Source organism: Equus przewalskii, chromosome 18 (assembly GCF_037783145.1).
Source record: "Equus przewalskii isolate Varuska chromosome 18, EquPr2, whole genome shotgun sequence".
NCBI lineage: Eukaryota > Metazoa > Chordata > Mammalia > Perissodactyla > Equidae > Equus > Equus przewalskii.
In genome coordinates this window covers 36,008,407-36,029,436 of record NC_091848.1, presented here as the reverse complement: position 1 = coordinate 36,029,436, position 21,030 = coordinate 36,008,407, and the positions used below count along the sequence as shown (strand labels likewise).

Below are 21,030 nucleotides of genomic sequence, written 5' to 3'. Positions count from 1 at the left end.
TACAGAGGACTTTTGCTTCTAATAATTTTATCCTTTTAAATAAAAACCAGTAAAATTAAAAAAATTGTATCTCATTTCAGCTTATTTTTTAAAATATCCAACATTTTGGTGTAAGACAAATTTATACAATTAAACACTTCAAAACATAATATGCCATAAATTATTTTCTCACAGGGCATCAGATACTAAAATGTATAGACCACTTTGTTAAAATAACAAAATATATGAAAATCAGCACAATACCTCTTTATTTATTGTATAAGTTTGGCAAACAGCACAAAAATCCAGCAACATTTTAAACATGTAAAAAAGTCAAACGCTGAACAGTATTGGAAATTTTATTTTACATAATTAGAAATAATGAGTACACATGTAAGATTCTGCAAAGCTAGCAAAACGAGGGTGCTTGGCTTCTGAACATATACCACAAAAACACACACACAAAACAAGATAATTTATCTTTACAAAAATTACAGCCAAGCGACAGAAAAGAAGGATGTTTAATAATGAAGATACTAAAACATATGTTTACTACATATATCTTATACATTGAAATGCTACATCTTGTACCCTGAAATGCCATGTGTAGAGAGCCAAGCAGAGTAAATTTAGGCTCATCACTGAGGTTAAGAATTATTTGAGAAGAATTTAATGCTTATATGTAACACACTCAATTAAAATTTCCTATATAGCAATTCCTACATCATAACAACGTATTCCACTATATATCTGAGAAGTTGAGTCTTCTTTGTTGGCAGTATAAAATTTCTGACCAGTATCAAAATTCTGGTAAAACACAAATTGAAGGCATTTTCTAGTGTATGCAAATGTTACAGGGGGCATCAATGAATGTGGGAGAAAATCTTAGATTTCACACTAAGTTTCTGCTGAGCTTTGTCAAACCAAACAGCTCAACTATAAGGCAAGAAAAAATAACCCCCTATAACAGATTAGTGGGTCTTACCAAGTAAAGATAGGAATTCAATCTTAGGAAAAAACTCCCTACATAAACAGATTTGAAACAGGTGACATTGAAACAGACATCTAGAAATCACCTAACATCTTGATATTCAGTCATTGGTTCAGAAGCCTGACAAACTATCCATTGGTATATTTTATCAAATTAATTTTTTGGAATCAGCACCAGTCCCCAAAACCTGAAATTATAATATTTAATCTCTATTAAAATACATGTGTTTTGTGCTATATTAACACAACTACAATCAAATTAAAGAAAGTTGAAGCTACTCAACTTACGTATTTTTGTGTATACTGCGTAGCAACTTAAATTTTTTTTATTTACTTGTGCTTCTGTTTTGGGGCACTTTGATTGAAGAGAAATTCATTTCACAGGATTACATCTTGCTAAAGCATTCCTTAGCATTGGTCCAAACTTGAATTCCCTAAAAAAAAAAAAGGAACTTTAAAATGATTTTGGAAGGATTCTGAAAGCCCAGGCACTCGGCTTACTGGTGTGCGAAGTCTTACTTTTCGGAAAAATTAACAGCAAGTCCAGCACGTATGATACTGTTTCTGGCAATGGCTAATGTAAGTGAATGTCTAATGTTTCTGACAAAAGCAAGAGAATCATTTGTATGAACCCATCTTCAAAATGGAGAAAGAACTACAACTTCTTGAAAAACTGTTTTCAAGGTTCATAACAAACTCATTTACTCCTATCACATGTTCATATCGTTTCTGTTTGTAAATCAAACAAGTTCTCAAGGAGTTTTTTCTATATAACATTTGAAACAAAAGAATAAACCTTATTAGTCTAACAAATATAAATTTATGAATTATTAAATTAGTCTAAAAACTAATGTTTTGATAAAAATCAATTATGAACTAAATTCTCAAATCCCTCTCAATGGTTCTGACAGACTATTTAGCAAAGCTAATATCCTATAATATACCTAATATGCTTAAATAAAAATGCACGTCTATAAAAATGTCAACAGTAAAACCTAAGGAAGTGGTAGAAACAAAGGTACTTTTTCAATAAAAAAAATTTATATTCTGCAATAACTGCTAATCCATGAAGGAATATTTTCTTTAATACTTAAACATTTAAGTGTGTCAATATTTATCAAGGCTTCAAACAAGAGAAAAAAATCAAGAATCTTTTGAGTCTTTTTCCTTTCTGATGGAATACGAAAAGCAAATAAACAAGTAAATAAAAACAAAAATCCTTTAAAATGTCTCAGGCTGGCTGGATAAAGTACTACCTAATAGAGTATCTGTTGTTAGAAAGGCTGAGAGAGATCTCACGCACCGTCCTAGTGAGATGTCTGTGAGACATCAAGTGACAAAGCAACTACACACTAGCACATGCAATGCGATCCTATTTCTGAGGGGAAGAGGAAAGTGTATTTTCTGCAAGATCGTGTATGTTCAAAAACGTCTGCCAGGATACACTGAGGGTGTAACAGTGGTGAGTTTCAAAAGGGGACTTGAGGGAGGAGGGAGAGAATTTTTACTTAATACGCTCTGGATTATTTGAAATTTTTGCAATGAGCATATATGTTATTGTTATGATAATTTTTAAAATTTAAAAAGATAAAATAACTGGACACTCAATCAAGTATTTCTTAAAAGCCTCAGCCTCCTTGTTCAACAAACTGGAAAATTTACCATTAAAAAGGTTGACTAGAAAAACACTAAGAAGTGATATTTGCTTTTTAAATACTAATATTAATATTTTTTTACTTAAAATTTTTTTGTTTTGGTTTATTACTACTGCAATTTAGTAATTCACTTATATTAAATTACCACTTTGAATAGCTGACTTTATAACAAAGTATGATATACTTTAAAAGTTAATACACAAGTAAAAGAACAAAATATAGACACCCATATTTATCCAAAAAAGCCCTGATGTTAATCTTGACTTCTCATACCTAACTTTAAGTTTCTAAAAACAAGAACACTGGATTTCCAAATATATGAATCTGTTCCACGCAGGGAAGAAAACAAAACATGACGAAACTTTACAGCACTGTTCTTGGGAAATAAGGTGAACACCCACTCTTCTCGTCTCGTGTCAGTAATCTCCTGTTCACTACAGTTAGGACCTCGGGACACATGGGTAGGCGCATAAGCTATCCAGCAGTGTGTCCAAATATACCTACAGTAAGATCTTTTTAATTTAGAGATTAATTTCTAGCACCCTCAACCACACCACCCTAAGCAAAGTGGGGCAAAAAATCCTTTGAGATATTCTATGAAGCCTGCATTTTACTTTGGAAAAGAAGCGAATGAAAGATCACAAGGAGCTTATTAATGAGTCTTTTATAGGAACAAAACCAAACAGAACCAACTCTAAAAGCCTTTGTTTTCTGATCTATGAGACCACCTGAGATTTAAAAAGGCAGGTCTGAAGGAAGACGTAAATGTGAAGCCCCCTGTAAAGCAGGCAGGCAGTGGAGAGACGGGATGACAGCAACAGAGATGGGAACTCCAGAGCACCAAACTACAATATGTTCAGCCATGAGCATCTGCAGACTGACGGGTCATGGTTTTAACTTCTCTTAAGTGACCCCAGAGATCCACAACACGAAGTAACTTAAATCTCACTGAGACATAAATATGAATTTGCCCAACAAAAAAGGAGCCCACTTGACTACTGTGTGGGTCTCGTGCTAACGCCTCAGAGTATCTTTGCTGTCTACTGCTACTGCTGGTGATACAAGTGAAGAGGTCTAGGAAAGTGATGGTTCCTGGCCAGAAAAATAGAAATTTGGGGTAAGTTAAAGCCTGAGAGTGTTTATCTGAGTATGATTCCTCCCTCTGAGAGGTCTTCATAAATACGGGAATCCGTCTTACTGTATGATCTACTAAGAGAACACAGGTTAAATGGCTGGATAAACTGTGAAATCCCTGACAAATGTAAAGCACTGGCACTAACTGGCGGTCAGACAGGCAGATCTTGGGTTATGAAAAAAAGGTTAAGGAATGTTTTATGTTTTGTTCTTACAACAGTATTTCAGAAAGATTTCCACCATTGTCAAAACACTTATTTTAACCAGAATGAGCTTCACCGTTCATATCTTCTACTGCAGATATCAGCTCCATGAAGGATTTACTCTGACAACAAACCACGTCATAACCACATTTCCCCAAAATAACATTTAAGCTATTTTCCAATCAAAGTATACATCACTGTTAGGAACAGTATTTCACCGCCCTATCCAAGAACATGATATAATCAAAGTAACATTGTTAGAGTATATTTTCAAATACAAGTTATAAATGGGGCATATAAATTTGGAACTTCAGATGAGTGGAGACTCAGTAATCAATATTTTGGTTATGACACTTCTTTCAAAATTAAGTAGAGAAATTGGGAAACTTTCTGGAAGGGGAGAAGAATGGGCTTTAAAAATGAAAATGATAAATATTCTGGTCCAAATAAGAGAAATTAGTTTTAAAGACATTTGTAAGCACTTCTGAATATACCTGTATCTTCACTGAAACCAAAACCTACCTTTTTGCACATACTGATCTGCATGACTGCGTAGCTTATGAGGGCCTCCTTTAAATCACGGTTCTTTTGTTCTTTGAAGCGCTCAATATCAGCCCAAGCATTTTTCACAAATTCTCTGAAATAAAAGGTACAGTCATTATTATTCTTAAATTAAGTAAATTATATATTGTAAATTCAAATAACTGGTCCTCATTTGAGTTGGTTTTAATTTCTCTATATAGAGGAAAAAGCTATTGCTTGTATAAAATAGTTGTTTTTTTCTCTTCCTAAAAATTACAGTGGGAGAAAAGCAGACAGTCATACATTCTTCTACGTTTTAATAATCTATATTTTTGCCACAAGAATTCCAGCTTCAAATTATTCCTATAAAACAGATGCAGACGGCTCCTTGAAGCTCACAAGCCTAACAGATGCCACATGAAGTTGCCTTCCTAGGGTCACTGGAAAATATACTCTCTTAGTGACAAGAATGGGATTATGTATCACATTTATCACGTCCTTGCTTTAAATGACGAGAGTCTTAAAAAGTCTGAGGCATTTGTCTTTTTAAACTCTATTCATGTAAGTTTACTTTGATTTATTTAGTGCAAGCAGTTCTAAAAATTAACAAAACCACCTCCAAACCAATGACATACACTTGGTCTACTCACTGACTATCAGACAAAAACCACAGTAAGAAAAATGAGCCAAACAGTGATGGCATACCTTTGAGAATTAAATTTCTAGAAATATTTATGGAATAATTACATGCCAAGCCCTATTCGAGGTTTGTTGCTGTTAATGCCACTGAGTGAATTCCAACTCCTAGCGACCCTGTGGACAGCAGAGCAGAACCCTGCCTGGTCTTTTCGCCCCATCATCTCACCCAATGGTGCTGTAACAGACAATGCTCCCATGCTACTCATAGCATATTCACGGCCAGTTCTTTTGGAAGTGGGTGGCCAGGTCCCTCTTCCTAGTCTGTCCCGGTCTGGAACCTCTGCTGAAACCTGCCCACCATGGATGACCCTGCCGGTATTTGAAATACCAGTGGCAGAGCTTTCAGCATCACAGCAACATGCAGCTACCATAGTGTGACAACTGAAAGGTGGTGTGGTTCTCTGACTGGAAACAAACCCAGGCCTCAGTGGTGAGAGCACTGAATCTTAACTACTAGCCACCATTACACAAAGTGTTGGGACATAAAGATGAAAAAGATGCAGTCATTGACTTTGAAGGGCTCATAATTTAGCCAGGGACAGTCATAAAGAACAACTAAGCACCCCATACAAAACTGCTACGCTACAGTGGCCTGAACTCAGTGCTACGACAGTCTGCGGGGATAAGAGAAGACTTCGCAAAGGAAGTAACACAAGAGCTGGGTGCTGAAGAATGAGCAGCCTTTTGTCAAATGACAGAAAAGAAGGGTAGAGGAAATGTGCAAGGGGTAGAAATCACGCAAAGTGAAGTGAAAAAATATTAGGAAGCTGAAACTCTTTCTTCTTTTTCTTTCCCCCACATTAAAACAATGCTTCTATAACATGATTTTTGATAACTCAAATTAGGGATTCAATCATTGCATTTGACAAGAACAGGGTATATTCAGGGATGCTAATGAAGCTGGTTATAAAGATTAGAAAGAAGTAATCTGCCATGTAGCCTACACGTCCAGCTTTGCTAAACGTCTCAGCATTTTTACCTGCCTTCCAGATTTTTAGACTTTAGCTGTTGTTCTCCTTCATTTATTTGTTCTTCTAGCACCTTTATTCTGGCTTCTCTCTGCTCTGGAGTTTCTTGACCAAAGAGCTTGGTAGTCATTCCCTTCAAAGAAAATGTTCTCACGGTCTAAAAGGAAATAGAAACAGATGAATGGATAAGCAAAATATGGTATATACCTATAACGCGGTGTTATTCAGCCTTAAAAAGGAAGGAAATTCTCACACATGCTACAACATGGATGAACCTCGACATAATGTTAAGTGACATAACCCAGTCATAAAAAGACAAAAACTGTATGATTCTGCTTCTATGCGGTATCTGGAGTAGCCAATTCAGAAGGAAAAGGTAGAATGGGGGTGGCCAGGGGCTGGGAGGAGGGAAATTGACAGTTGACGTTTAATGAGTATAGAGTTTCAATTTTGCAAGATCAAAAATTTTTTTTTTAAATATTTATTTTTTTAATGTTTTTTTCCTTTTTCTCCCCAAAGCCTCCCAGTACATAGTTGTATATTCTTAGTTGTGGGTCCTTCTAGTTGTGGCATGTGGGACACCACCTCTGCATGGCTCGATGAGCAGTGCCATGCCCGCGCCCAGGATTTGAACCAACAAAACACTGGGCTGCCTGCAGCAAAGCGCATGAACTTAACCACTCGGCCACAGGGCCGGCCCCCAAGATCAAAAAGTTTTTAATGTCCTTTTTAAAAAAATTTTTCATTATGGTAAAATATAAAGTTTATCATCTTGACTATTTTTAGGTGTTATGCAACAATGTGAATGTACTTACTACTACTAAACTGTACACTTAAAAAAAGGAAATTAAAAACTTTCGCCCCGGCTCAGACAGAAGCACCATAAGCTTTACAACCAGGGGCTCCTCATATGATTTCTAACACTGGAATAATATAGAATAGTCAAAAAGGGTAAAATTCGAACTGACCTTCTTAATAGAATGGAAAACTTCTAGGTGAAGTATTAGGTAAGTTATTTCTTTACATTAGTGGTCATATTTTTAAAAATTATCCTATAGCATAAGAAATACATAATATTCAACAGGCAACAACGGAAATAAATCAAACTAAAGAAATATATTTAAAATCTGCATAACTCACACTAAAACCTGGGTCTCTATTAATCAAACAGGATGCCTAAACCCAAGCTGTGCTGCTCTTACATTTCCTCACTCTCTGGAGTGTACTGAGGGAGCACCTGTCCCTTCACACGCGGGCGAAGAGAACCAAGCTCCCTGAAGATGGCCTGGGACCTTCCCCTGAGTTTTAAAAATAAATCAAGCCTAACATATACCTGCCTATGGTCACAGATCTTCTCCCACATAGGTGTGACTTTTCATACAGGTATCAAGTGGGTAACATACAAGCACTTTTAAAACTAAAGTGCTTGTTAACCAGTAAGTGACTCCTAAATGCTGGCACTGTCACTGCTTCAATACTTCCAGATTGTGTGCTCTCACGACGACAGCTCATTATTCCAACGAAACAGCTGGACAGTAGAAAGCTGGTTATTCAAATGATCTAAGTTTAATACAATAAGATATGGAATTTTCTTCGCAAGTATTCACTAAGCATTCAAGGATAAAGCACACAGAAAGCTCCTTGTTAGGAGAGAGGCACTGATTCTAACGGGGGAAGGATTCTTTTTTTAACTGATAGAAAGTAAAGTAAAATTTCTATAATATACCTTGTAAAATTAAACCTGACAAAGGTCATTATTTCAATCCCAAAGAATAATGTCTTTTCACTCAGACTTAATCAGCAATGAGATGACACTTATTACACGGGGCAATGTCAGCAAAATGTCTTACAATAATATAGTACAACATTTTAATGGCTTACATCTTTTTATAGCAAGATCACAACCCAAACAATTATAAAGCTGCCCACAAATTATTCCCCTGTGAAAGCTACAGATCCCCTGGTTATTATAACTGCACTCGTCCCACATAAGGCTCGCTGCAATAATCCTAGAGCTCTAAATGAGAAACACTCACCCCTGTTGCCAGCTCCTCACATTGCTGCTTCTTCGACGCTAAGTCCTGAGCAGCCATCTCCAAGTCATACTGCATAAGCTCATGTTTCCTGCACACAGCCCTAGGGATGAAAAAGCGCTGCAATTTAATTTTTGTGTCTTTCCATTTAACATGTTAAACAATTTTTCCAGAAGTAAAGGGGAGGCATTCACAATGTCTTACTCGGGTCAGAACTTGTGTACCCAGAATTTTCAATTTTAAAGTGTAGTAGCCCAACATTGAAAATTAAATCTAGCAGAAGCTAAGCATAAAAACTTTATGTATGTTTAAAACAAAAAGGTTGTTTTCTAGATACTTGCAACATTTTTTCAATAAACGTACCATTATCACGTACATTAAGAAAACATCTTTTGTGGCCAACAGGCACATGAAAAGATGTTCAACATCAATAATTACTAAGGAAATGCAAATCAAAACTACAATGAGGGGCTGGCCCAGTGGCGTAGAGGTTAAGCTCGCATGTTCCACTTCGGCAGCCTGGGGTTCACCGGTTCGGATGCCGGGTGCAGTCATGGCACTGCTTGACAGGCTATGCTGTGGCAGGCGTCCCACACATAAAGTAGAGGAAGATGGGTACAGATGTTAGCTCAGGGCCAATCTTCCTCAGCAAAAAGAGGAGGATTGGCAGCAGATGTTAGCTCAGGGCAAATCTTCCTCAAAAAACAAAACAAAAAAACCTACAATGAGACAGCACCTTACGCTCACCACAATGGCTATTACTAAAAATACAAGAAATAACAAGTATTGGAGAAGATGTAGAAAAAACGGAACCCTCATACTCTGCTGGTGGGAATGCAAACTGGTGCAGCCACTATGGAAAACAGTGTGGAGATTTCTCAAAAAATTAAAGTTAGAAATACCATATGATCCAGCTATTCCACTTCTGGATATTTATCCAAAGAACATGAAAACACTAATTCAAAAGGATATACGCATCCCTATATTCACTGCAGCATTATTCACAAAAGCCAAGAACGGAAGCAACCCAAGTGCCGATCAATGGATGAACGGATAAAGAAGATGTAGTGTATATATACAATGGAATACTACTCAGTCATAAAAAAGATGAAATCGTGCTATTTGCAACTAAATGGATGGACCCTGAGGGTATTATGCTAAGCAAAGTTATGTCAGACAGAGAAAGACAAATACCATATGATTTCACTCATATGTGGAAGATAAACACACAGATAAGGAGAACAGATGAGTGGTTATCAGAGGGGAAGCGGGTGAGGGGAGGGTGAAAGGGGTAAAGGGGCACATATGTATGGTGATGGATGGAAACTACACTTCTAGTGGTGAACACAATGCAGTCTATACAGAAGTTGAAATATAATGACGTACACCTGAAATTGCCATGTCATAAACCAATGTGACCTCAAAATCAAATAAAAAAATCTTCTGTATAACATAGGAACTAATGCTATAATCTCACATAGGAACTGAGTATTCTTTAAAAAGATACCTCAGTCATTTCTCAATAAACAAGAAGAAAGCTTTATTAGTTTTTATCATCAAAGTAATCCATGCTCACTATAAAAATAAAAAAAGATTCCAATAAGGAATGGACAAAATAAAAAGTTTCAAGAACACTCTCGTTTCCCTACTCCCACCATCCAGACACAACCATGTTAGAAGACGGTGTCTATCCTTCTGGACTTTGGCTGGGCATCTACAAATACACACGTCCACATGCCCCAAGCGATTCTACATCTTTTCTTCCTTATATACACTATGGACATGTTTCCATATCAATACACATTAAGCTTTTCTAAAATTTTTAAGAGCTGCAGAGAATTCCACTGTATTCAGTAACTTTCTTTTGCTTGGTAACTCGAAAATACCTTGGTGAAACTTCTTACTACTCAAAGTTCTAGAAGGAAAAAGGCTAACAATGTGATGTTTTCATACCAGTTACTGAATAGCTAAAGGAACATTGCTCCTCTGTTTTACTAACAGAATTCTTATAACTGCTTTTAAAAGTGACAAGAAAATGACCAAAAGTGACTATGACCAAAAGCCACTTATTATAGGAAAATGATTCATTTTTCTAAATTGGACAGAAAAACTATAGTAACTTCTTAATTAAATAGGACAATCTACCAGAGATTTCTGTTGGCTCTGTAGGCAATAACAGAAAAATAGAAGACAAAGTCCTGATACCAAGAAGTTTTACAACTGTACTGAGGACATAAGATATGCAAGTGTGAAAAAAATCACAGAATAAAAATAGCAATATACAACCTAGTGACAGATAGTGCGACACACACACAATCTGTACTTTGCTTCCAATCTTCAAACTCAAAAAAGTAGAAAGAACAACATACAGACAGACCTGATGCCTTAGATAATGGGTTTTATCAATATATTTCAAGCACAGGGCTCGTCTTAAATTTCTGTGCCCAGCACTCTGCAACACAGAGGAATACATGAGACCCCATCCAATATCTGAGGGGATAAATTCATTTCAACATGACCTTACTATCCTTATTGTAGAGGAGCATAAGAAGAGAGTGGTGACCAGCCACAGAGCTACGTCTGGAACACGTATGGTACTTACCGCAGTGCTTCTGCATAAAAAAGATACTCCTTTAACTGATCTGCATAATGTTCTTCATCTTCTAAAATATCATCAATAGAAGATGCATACCTGTTTAAAAACCATCGCACAGAGTGACTTTTACCAGGACACAAGTATTAACGCTCTAAAGAAGTTCTATTCAAAGTCTAGTCCACAGATCATTTCCTACTTAAAAAGCTAAGTACAGAAAGTGAGAACAAGTATATGGAAACATTTATGGCATTTTTAACTACCATGACTATTTTATTGAATTTTACCAAAATGTTTTGATCAACAATGGCTTAGAAATAAAAACCATTGAGAAGGAGATCTGATCGGTGCTTACCAGGGAAAAGGGGGGTGGGGGGAGGGTACGAAGGGGGAAGTGGTGTACCCACAACATGACTAACAAAAATGTACAACTGAAGTCTCACAAGCTTGTAATCTATCATAACATTAATAAAAAAAAAAAAAAAAGAAATAAAAACCAAAACAAACAAAAAATGGTCCTTCTATAGAGTGCTTAAGCACAGTATGACCAGTATCTTTTCTTCAAAGATAATACCAAAGGGCTACAAAATCTGTAGAAAGAATAACAGTTTAGTATAATTGGTGCACTGGTGTTCCTGGTAGCAACTACATACAGTAAGGCCAAAAAGCTAAAAAAGGAAAAGTCGAGCAAACAAAGATTACAGAAAATTGTATAAGCCTTATTTTATTCAAATGCTCACTAGCAACTTTTGCTTTGATGCGGACGAGCTCCTCATTGTCATGTTATTCTCATTCCTGAAGCTCAGTCTGTTCCTTATACAGAAATGTGATGGCTCTCCATACTCCTTCTCCAAATCCTACAAGCATATATCTCAACAACTCGTGGAAATCGTCCCAGGCTACTTTAGTGCTCATTTAATCACTCTACTTCTGATCTCTTATCAACAATTTAGCACTTAAACTTTAAAAGTAACGTGTTGTGCATTGGTTTTATTTCTCTGATGGCACTATAAATTCTGTAAGGACATGGGCTATGTTATTTACTACTTCTGACCGGTACAATAGGCATCCTTTTTTCAAATTAATTCTGATTCCTTATTGCATGAGAATAAAAGAAAAACACACTTTATGTCTCCAGGCCTGCTTCATGTAGGCATGTAAACAAAGTTTACTGAAGTTCTAAAAATAATTAAATAAATGAACCTATGTTAAGTTCATTGAAAAGTGATGTGCTTACAGGATTTATAAAAGTAGGTGAAGTACATATTCTGTCATTAGAAATTTACATTTGTTAGAGTGTGGAATTTCCTCTATGTGACTGAAAGTTGATAAGTCTAAGATTCTGGAAGAGTTAATGTTAAGGAAACAAACCAAAAAGAGGAACCATGGGGTTAGGGGCTCAAAGATAGGAAACACAGTGTAGGGATAAATGGCATATCCTTGGGTAGAAAAGTGTAAATGGCAAAGATTTTTAGATATCAGTACCGAGATTAATTTTCCTTAATACAACTGAAGGGACAATCCTAAATTCCTGCAAATACTGAAAATAAGTCAACAGAATGAAGACTTCTTAATAAACTGGTTGAAAAGTACCCAGTTAGCTTGAATATGGCCCAAAGAAAAATAATATTTAGATAAAATAAATATTTCTTTTTATTCCTGAGTTGTAGGAGTTGTTTATATATTATGGTTAGAAACGTTTACTCCCAGTCTGTGGCTTGTCCCTTCATTATCTTGATGGTGTCTTGTGTTTGTATGTGTGTGTAGTAAAATATACATAATATAAAATTTACCTTTTTAACCATCTTTATGTCATAGTTTAGTGGCATTAAGTACACTCACATTGTTGTACTACCATCACCACCATCCATCTCCAGAACTTTTTCATCTTCCCCCATTAAAACTGTACCCTTTTAACAACTCCCACGTTCTTCCTTTCCCCAATGCTATCCTTTGATAAGCAAAAATTTTTAATTTTGATGAACTGTTTGCCATTTAAAAAATTTTTCTTTTTTCATCTCCTAAGAAATCTTTGCTTACTTGAATGCTGTTGGCTACTCAAGGTCTTTTGAATTTCCATATAAATTTTAGAATTGGCTGATCAATTTCCACAAAAAAGTCACTGGAATTGTGATTGAAAGCACAATTTGGAAAGAATGGTCAGACTAACACAACTCAGTCTTCCAACCCATGGTATGGTTTCTCTCTCCATTGATTTAGATCTTTAATTTCTTTCAGCAATCTTTGTAATATAAAGATTTCAGGGCAGAGGTCTTCCAATCTTTCATTAAATTAATCTCTATTTTGTTTGATGCTATTATAAATAGTACTGCTTTAAAATTCTGATTTTCCAATTGTGTTGCTAGTATCTAAGAAGAATTGATCTTTTTATACACTGATTGTGTATCCTGCATCCTTGTTAAATTCAGTTGTTCTGTAACATTTTTGTTTTTTTCTTTTTTTGGTGAGGAAGATTGTTGCTAAGCAAACCTCTGTGCCAATCTTCTTCTATTCTGCATGTGGGACACTGCCACAGCATGGCTTGACAAGCAGTGTGATCTGTGCCTGGATCCAAACCTGCAAACCCCGGGCCACCAAAGCAGAGCATGCAGACTTAACCACTATGCCACAGGGCAGGCCCCTTTGATTGATTCTTTATGATTTTCAATGTAAGAGATCCTTTAACTGCAAATAGACAGTTTTACTTCTTGCTTTCTGAGGTTTATGCCTCTTACTCAACTCACTTGCCTCAGTGCACTGACTAGGACCTGTGGAAGTGGGGAGAGCAGGCAATTTTGTCTTGCTCTTGACCTTAGGTGAAACCATCGATATTTCACTATTGAGTGCAATATTACCTGTAAGTTTTAGACTGAGGAAATTCCTTTTATTTCCAGTTTGATGAGAATGTTTACTGTGAATGGATGTTGAAATGCTTTTTCCACAGGTATTGAAATGAACATACGGGTTTTCTTCTTTATTCTGCTAATACGTGAATTGGACTGAGTGATTTTCGAATGTTAAACTAACCCTGCACTCCTGAGATAAATGTGAGTCAGATCTGCATACACAGAGCATGATAAAAATGCCAGCAAATGTGACAAAAACAGAAGAACGGAAGAATCACCCAAGTTTCCCCACTGACCTTCCCCTCAGGCTCTGCCTTACATCCTCCAGGTACTTACACATCCATATGATGACCAGCACTCTGCAGTCCATCACCCATTTCTTTTTCTATGGCGCTCCATTCACTAGGAAGAAAACGATAAACCAAAAACATCACAAATTAGCTATGGAATACTATTAAATGGAATCTTTAACAAGGCGTTTTTCTAGGCAACATATAGTATCTGTATTCGGATTTATTTTCTATGACTCGAATATGCTGCTTTCCCCTTAAGTTTAACAACTAAATGCAAATGAGGCTTTAAAATGTTAGTTCAAAAGTTGACACCGGCTGCTAAGTGCAAAGTATCACACAAAACAGCTTCTGCTCACAGACAAGTTTCTCAGCCGGGGCGCCCAGTCAAATCAACTATAGAGCTTCTAGAAACTATGGATGCTGGCCCTGCTCTTGATCCACGTCATCAGAATCACTGTGGTTGAGCTGAGGCATGTATATTTTTAAACACTGCATGGGTTATTCTGATGAACACACCTGATTGCACGTCACTATCGACAGCTAACAGAAAAACACAACTGTATGGAAACACCAGGTGCAGAGTAAAGCTTTAATAATTTGCACTAAAGTTGCAGGAGAAAGTCTACTAGAACCACAGATCACTCTGTTGTCATTTCTGTGAAAAGCTTCAAATAAAAATTTCTTTCTATGGAAGTTATAAATGTATATTATAGTAAACAGGGAAAATAATCTATAATCACAAATACCAAGAGATGACATAATTTGATCTATTTCCTTCTAGTCTTTTTATTTACTCATTTAATACGGCTGAGATTATCCAGTATATGCAATTTTATATCATGCTTTTTCCCCTTAACAGTATTTGCCCACATTATTAAAACAATTTGTTCTAAGCATTATTTCAGACGGCAACACATAATTTTTTTAACCATTTTCCTGGCCGTTCAGGTTGTTTCCAATTTTTCTGCTATGTAAAGAATGTATAATAAACATCTTCAATTGTACCATATCATAAAAGAATTTAAAACATGATTATTCTGTGAATCTGTAGTTTTTACACACTGTTCTTGAAATATCAGCTTATATGCTTAATACTACCAGAAGGAAAAAAACCTCACATGGTTTTTAATATTGTCAAGGAAGCAAAACGAACATAAATCACCTACGTAACAGTATGGTCATGACTAAAGAACAAACAGGTAAGATGTCCTCTGATAATTTTCTTCTCATGTTTACTCCCAAAATAGTAATAGCAAAGTTAACCTTTTTTTCAGTGCTTTGCTGTTTACAAAATGGATTTTTAACATCTCTAGCTGTATTGTCTATGCTCTAAAGCCATATTTCTAATGCCTACAAGACAATTCTACGTTTACACACCTCTATAATTTCAATTCAACATACCCAAAGCCCAGTTCTTCACATAAAACAGACACTCTAGGGATGTGGGGAGATTAGAGCTTAACTAGCCAAATATGTAACGTAGGGATCACAGTTAATGTAACTGCAGGTCATGGGAACAGAACAAACGGGCAGTCCAGATCAACTGTCTACTGGACGTCCCACAGGTACTTCACCCATCTAACCTTTGAGTACCTTTTCCTGTGCTACTGTCACAGACTAATTGCCCTGAGGAACTCAAGGGGGGTTTCGGAAGCACTTAACTCTTTCTCCAAATTATTTCTGCTGCTGTTGTTATGTTAAGAGATGCAATCATCAACCACCCCGAACCCACTAAGTCCCACTGCAAGAGCAGCACCTGCACAAATGAGCGGTCGCACTTTGCTTCATTTTAATACTAAGATCTCCGCCCCAGGAGAAGCCTTCAGCTTCTCACCATAACATGTGGGGTATGTGGAAGAATGTTTTCCAACTGAGCCCGCGCAAGCAAATACTCGCCTCCCCCTGAATATTCATTCCCCATCTGAAATAAAAGACCCTTGCTTTCCTGTGTTTGGGGAGCCATGGCTTTGGGAATTAATTCCCTGTGGGCTCCTTATTTGCAGCCAATAAACTTTAGTTTGTTTGACAACTACTTCTGGTGAAAGCTCTTGATTTCAACTCAACAAGAATTGGACCCACTTTGGTTTGATGACACTACCAACTCAAGGTCAACATTACCAAATTTAATTCCTTTGTTTACCACACAAGACTAAAAACTAGTTCAAGGAAGATAGGACTTACACCTAATCATCTATGTATTCCTATTAAATAGTTTAGTGCCTGATAAATACTTGGCATTTACAGTTTATAGGCAAAATGAAAGAATGAACCAATAAATGAACTAATAAATGAGAGGAGAGAAATATGTGCCAGGTTCTATGTATCAGCCCCTCTGGGCACCAGACCTCTCCCCTCAGGGCACACAGAGTCTAGCCTTTTGCTCCCCAAACTGTGGTGCAGCAACTGCATCACCTAGAAACTTGTTAGAAACACGGAATCACAGGACCCATTCCAGATCGACTGAACCACAACAGTCATTTTAACAGTTCTCCAGGTGACCTGAGTGCTCATTAGGTCTAGGACTGGAAACAGAAAATGTTAACCAGTGGAGTGGGGAGAGGAGGAAACCATTAACATACAAGGAACTAGAAAGGGTAGAAGGACTTAGCATCAACTTTGTAAGAGGTATAATGGCTATCATAAAGTACTTAATCGATGAGTTATTGTCACAGATGAACCAGATCAAAGAGGGTCATAGATCTTTCGTAGCATCTGATGAAGACTATGGACCTTTTCCTTAAGGGGGAAAAATTATAAACACAAAATTTCCCGTGTAATTGCAGAGACTTCAGACAAGCTGAAGTCCGTCCTTACCTCTCTGATTAAGAACTCTGAACTATAAAACCACCAAGATCCCTCCTGCTTTAGGTTTTTACAATTCTGTTAAAGAAGGAAAGGAAAAGACTCCAAGAATGCCCAAGGATCAGGATTTTGGACAGGAATAAAAAATATTATTAGGAAAAAAATAGAGGTTTAGAGCTAAATTTAGTCACCCAATCTGGTGTTCATCAGGGATGGAGGCACGAGAGGGAAAGCGTCCAGTCCCAAGCAGGTCTGTGGCAACAGGCTTTATTTGTTTATACTTCTTGCTGAGGATGACTGGCCCTGAGCTAACAGCTGTGCCCATCTTCCCCTACTTTATATGTGGGACGCCTACCACAGCATGGCTTGCCAAGCGGTACCATGTCTGCACCCGGGATCTGAACGGGCGAACCCCGGGCCGTCAAAGCGGAATGTGTGCACTTAACCGCTGCGCCACCGGGCCGGCCCCTATTTGTTTATACTTCTGCAGAAGATTTCATGTAGACAAAGTTCCATGCTAAGAAGGGGTTTGGAAATCACTCTCCCCATTTAACGCCACAACTGAATAAAACTTAAAATCAGGCTCAGAGATCTAACACTGTTTACTCAGGCAGCTCATCAGAGTCAGAGCTAAGACTAGAACTGACTGCCAATAGTGTTCTATCTAATAATCCCAAGCTCCAACACTTCTTTTTGGTTTGCTTACTCAAAAGAGTTCTTGACCCAACCCACCATGCATATGACCAAAAAATAAGGTGTAGACTCATTAGACAAAATACATCCTGTGCCTCTGAGGTACACAATGACTTTTGCGTATCCTTGATCATGTGCCTTTGCCCATGATTTTTTGAAAGAAATTTGCTTGTGTATTTTCCTGGAATCCCTTGAAAGGAATTATACCAACTGAATCTGGGAGAGATGGGTTTTTTTGGTTGCTTCTATATGGATTCACAATCTATGAATTAAAACGGGTATTCTGAAATGTTCAATTAACAGAACACAACACTTAAGGCTATTAGCTTCTGATAGCTTTCATTCACCACAAATGCATAGTTACGAGCACTTAAAACTCTTTCCCTTTTTTTCCAAGTCTTCTGCAGGGTGAATCCCACCTATGTATTCAGTCCAGTTCTGGACCGGTAGATCTGAAAGTTCCTAGGTCAGTCTGAAACTAGTGAAAATACAGACAAGTCCTATAGGCACCTATGGGGAATGGCCCTTCAGCCTATCCTAAATTGGATCAGGTGCGTAATCCAGGAGGAATCCGCAAAAAGCCTAGGAACTCAAGAAGAGCACAAAATGAACTCCTGTACTCAAAAAAAGAAAAAAAAAACTAACAGCAACGTGTGACATGAACATACTACAAAATCTTCCCTGTTTGTTCTCTGTGCATCTAATTCCTGCTCATTTCTTAACATACACGTTTATGTTTTGTCCTCTTTCCTACTTTGACAGTCCTTTTCCACTCATAGCTCAATCTTTTTTTTTCTTTTTAAAGACTGGCACCTGAGCTAACATCTGTTGCCAATCTTTTTTTCTTCTTCTCCCTAAACCACCCAAGTACATAGTTGTATATTCTAGTTGTGAGTGCCTCTAGTTGTGGCATGTGGGACGCCACCTCAGCATGGCCTGATGAGCGGTGCCATGTCCTCGCCCAGGATCTGAACTGGTGAGACCCTGGGCTGCCAAAGCAGAGTGCACCGACTTAACCACTTTGCCATGGGGGTGGCCCCTCAATCTTTTTTTCTTAGACCCTTCTCTCACTACAATTTCCAATTTAGCAACAAGTCATAATTTTACAAAATTACTTGAGGTATATATTGAAAAAATTTAAATTAAGAAACAAAGCTGAGGAAACCAGCTTTATAGTTCTTCCCCTCTTAAATTTCAAATCAAAGAATAAGAACACATTAAGCTTTTTTCCAATTATGTGACCCTCAACGTTCCAATTTCTTCAGTACTCTTACAGGTCAGCAGCTCTCAAAAGATAAAAAACACTCCCCACCAACTGGCACTGCTCCGCTATCCTTTTCCACATTCTTAACTGATATCCTCACTAGCGCTTCTCAAACTGGGACACTTTATCATGGATACTTGAAGCCCTATGATAAACATGGCACAATTTTTACGAAGAATGAATTTTACTTTTACATTTGAGGAGAAAAAGCTTTATATACTTAACCAACTACGGATGTTCTACAGAATAAAATGCAAATTTTGCATGAATTGATAGAACTCGAGCCTTCAAAGAGATTCTGCCACAGCTGCTTCCAGCCCATCCATCCTTCACGGGGCTGGTGAGGGGAGGTGAAGAAAGGTATGCCGAAGGACAAGCTGAGGAATCCTCTTCTGTACTAGTTTGAGACAGAGTGCCCTACAGCACTCCCCTCAAGTTCCCTAACCACGAGTACCCTACTTGTTCTCAGGAGAGACACCTGCTTCCTGGAACAGAGGCCAGTTAACGTTGCCTCCTACAACGTACTGCTCCTTGGCTTTAAGACGGCTCTCTACCTTCCTCTATCTTCTTTCCCACTCACCCTCCTAGCCCTGCTCCTCTTGCAAAAAACAATAACAAACAGGCCTTATTCCCCTTCAAGAAGAACTTCAGGGACTTTCTTAAAAGACTATCAGTAACCTGCTTTCTTTCCTTCCTTAATCCTTTCCTCTCATTCCTAGGATCACTGCAATATCACATACCACTCAAACCAAACTGCTCTCCAAATCAACACCAAAGATTTACCTACCCACTTCCCCGCTTTTCATTGAACTCAATTCCTGTACAGTATACTCCAACTTCTTCTTGAAATGCTCCCTTTACTTGCTTGACAATGCACAAAGCTGGATCCTCATCAATTTTCCAATGTCTCCTTCACTGGTTTTTTCTTTGCCTGATCCCTGAACACAGGTATTCCCCAAGGTTGGGCCCTTGAATCTCTCGCGTACTTACTATAACCCTCTAACATTATCACTTAACCCTACATTTTCAAAAATCCCTCCATTAGGATACATCTTTTATACACCACTCATAATCTCACCAGCCTCTTAAATTGCTGATCCAAATTTCCCATTGCTTGACAGAAATCTTTCATTCAAATGCAATCTATCCAAAACAGAACCCTTTTAACTCATCCCTCAAACTTGCTATTTCTCCTACATTCTCTATCACAATCTTAATCACTCAGCTGGCCGTGAATTAAATCTTGGTTTCCTTAGCACCTACCATGGTAGCAGGAACTCAGCAAACGTGTGCTGAATGCGTGGAAGAATCCACTGGTGAGTCCTACCATTTATACCTCCTTCATAGTCCCTCCTGGCAACTGCTATGGTTCAGGCTGCTGATCACCTGTTTAAATTACCTCAGCCACTCTGGTCTCCCTGGCTCAATTGTCATGAAATATTTTAGATGTAAAATGGTTTTCCATTAATTAATTAAATTTTTTTTTCTGCTTTATTTCCCAACCCCCCCCCCCCCCGATACATAGTTGTCTATCTTACTTGCAGGTCCTTTTGGTTGTGGGATGTGGGACGCCACCCCAATGTGGCCCGACGAGCGGTGCCATGTCCGCGCCCAGGATCCAAACCCTGTGCCGCCACAGCGGAGCGCACGAACTTAACCACTAGGCGACAGAGCTGGCCCTCTATTAATTTATTGAGTTGGCAAAAAGACAACTCTGTACCTTTATCATGAGACATTAATGCAAAGAATTTTCTTTAAAATTTTATTCAACCATGTGACCTTGTATCTATTGCATCTCAAATTAATACAAGTCCATTTATTAATTACAATAAATGTGCTACCTTTGGGAGTGTCTGATTTATGTTAATTTTCAAGTGACATATTCCCAAGCTTAACTGGAATTCCACTTTGGGTTATATTCTAAAAATCAGGACTAACTCATGCATAAATTTTTAAAAAATTGTAGATATGTCAAACATCATGCCATAGACTTCAGAAAATTGATCACTATTTGCCTTTCTTCCCATTTATACTACTCCTTTTCTATTTAGCCATATATTCCTCTCCTAGTAATGAAGGTTTATGTTTACAATATCAATATGCTTCTCTTCATTAAAAATTGTCATATAATCCTGACATTGTCTCAACCTGCATTTAATTTTTTTTTTTTTTTTAAAGATTTTATTTTTTCCTTTTTCTCCCCAAAGCCCCCCGGTACATAGTTGTGTATTCTTCGTTGTGGGTTCTTCTAGTTGTGGCATGTGGGACGCTGCCTCAGTGTGGCTTGATGAGCAGTGCCATGTCTGCGCCCAGGATTCGAACCAACAAAACACTGGGCCACCGGCGGCGGAGCACG

At 37.6% G+C, this 21,030-nt stretch overlaps 1 protein-coding gene across 2 annotated transcripts in view; it reads right to left on the bottom strand.

The window, feature by feature from the left end:
- Window positions 1-231: 231 nt before the first annotated feature.
- Window positions 232-21,030, bottom strand: part of SNX4 (sorting nexin 4) — a 59,209-nt gene continuing 38,410 nt past the window's right edge. Inside the window, exons 9-14 of one of the 2 annotated variants that reach the window (XM_070583636.1) lie at window positions 13,959-14,024; window positions 10,786-10,875; window positions 8,187-8,286; window positions 6,162-6,307; window positions 4,484-4,598; window positions 232-1,403 (exon numbers count right to left, since the gene is read on the bottom strand). In XM_070583636.1, coding sequence (XP_070439737.1) covers window positions 1,356-1,403; window positions 4,484-4,598; window positions 6,162-6,307; window positions 8,187-8,286; window positions 10,786-10,875; window positions 13,959-14,024 — 565 coding nt within the window. In that variant the 3' untranslated portion in view covers window positions 232-1,355. The remainder of the gene's footprint in view (window positions 1,404-4,483; window positions 4,599-6,161; window positions 6,308-8,186; window positions 8,287-10,785; window positions 10,876-13,958; window positions 14,025-21,030) is intronic. The other variant, XM_070583637.1, reaches the window with a different exon arrangement.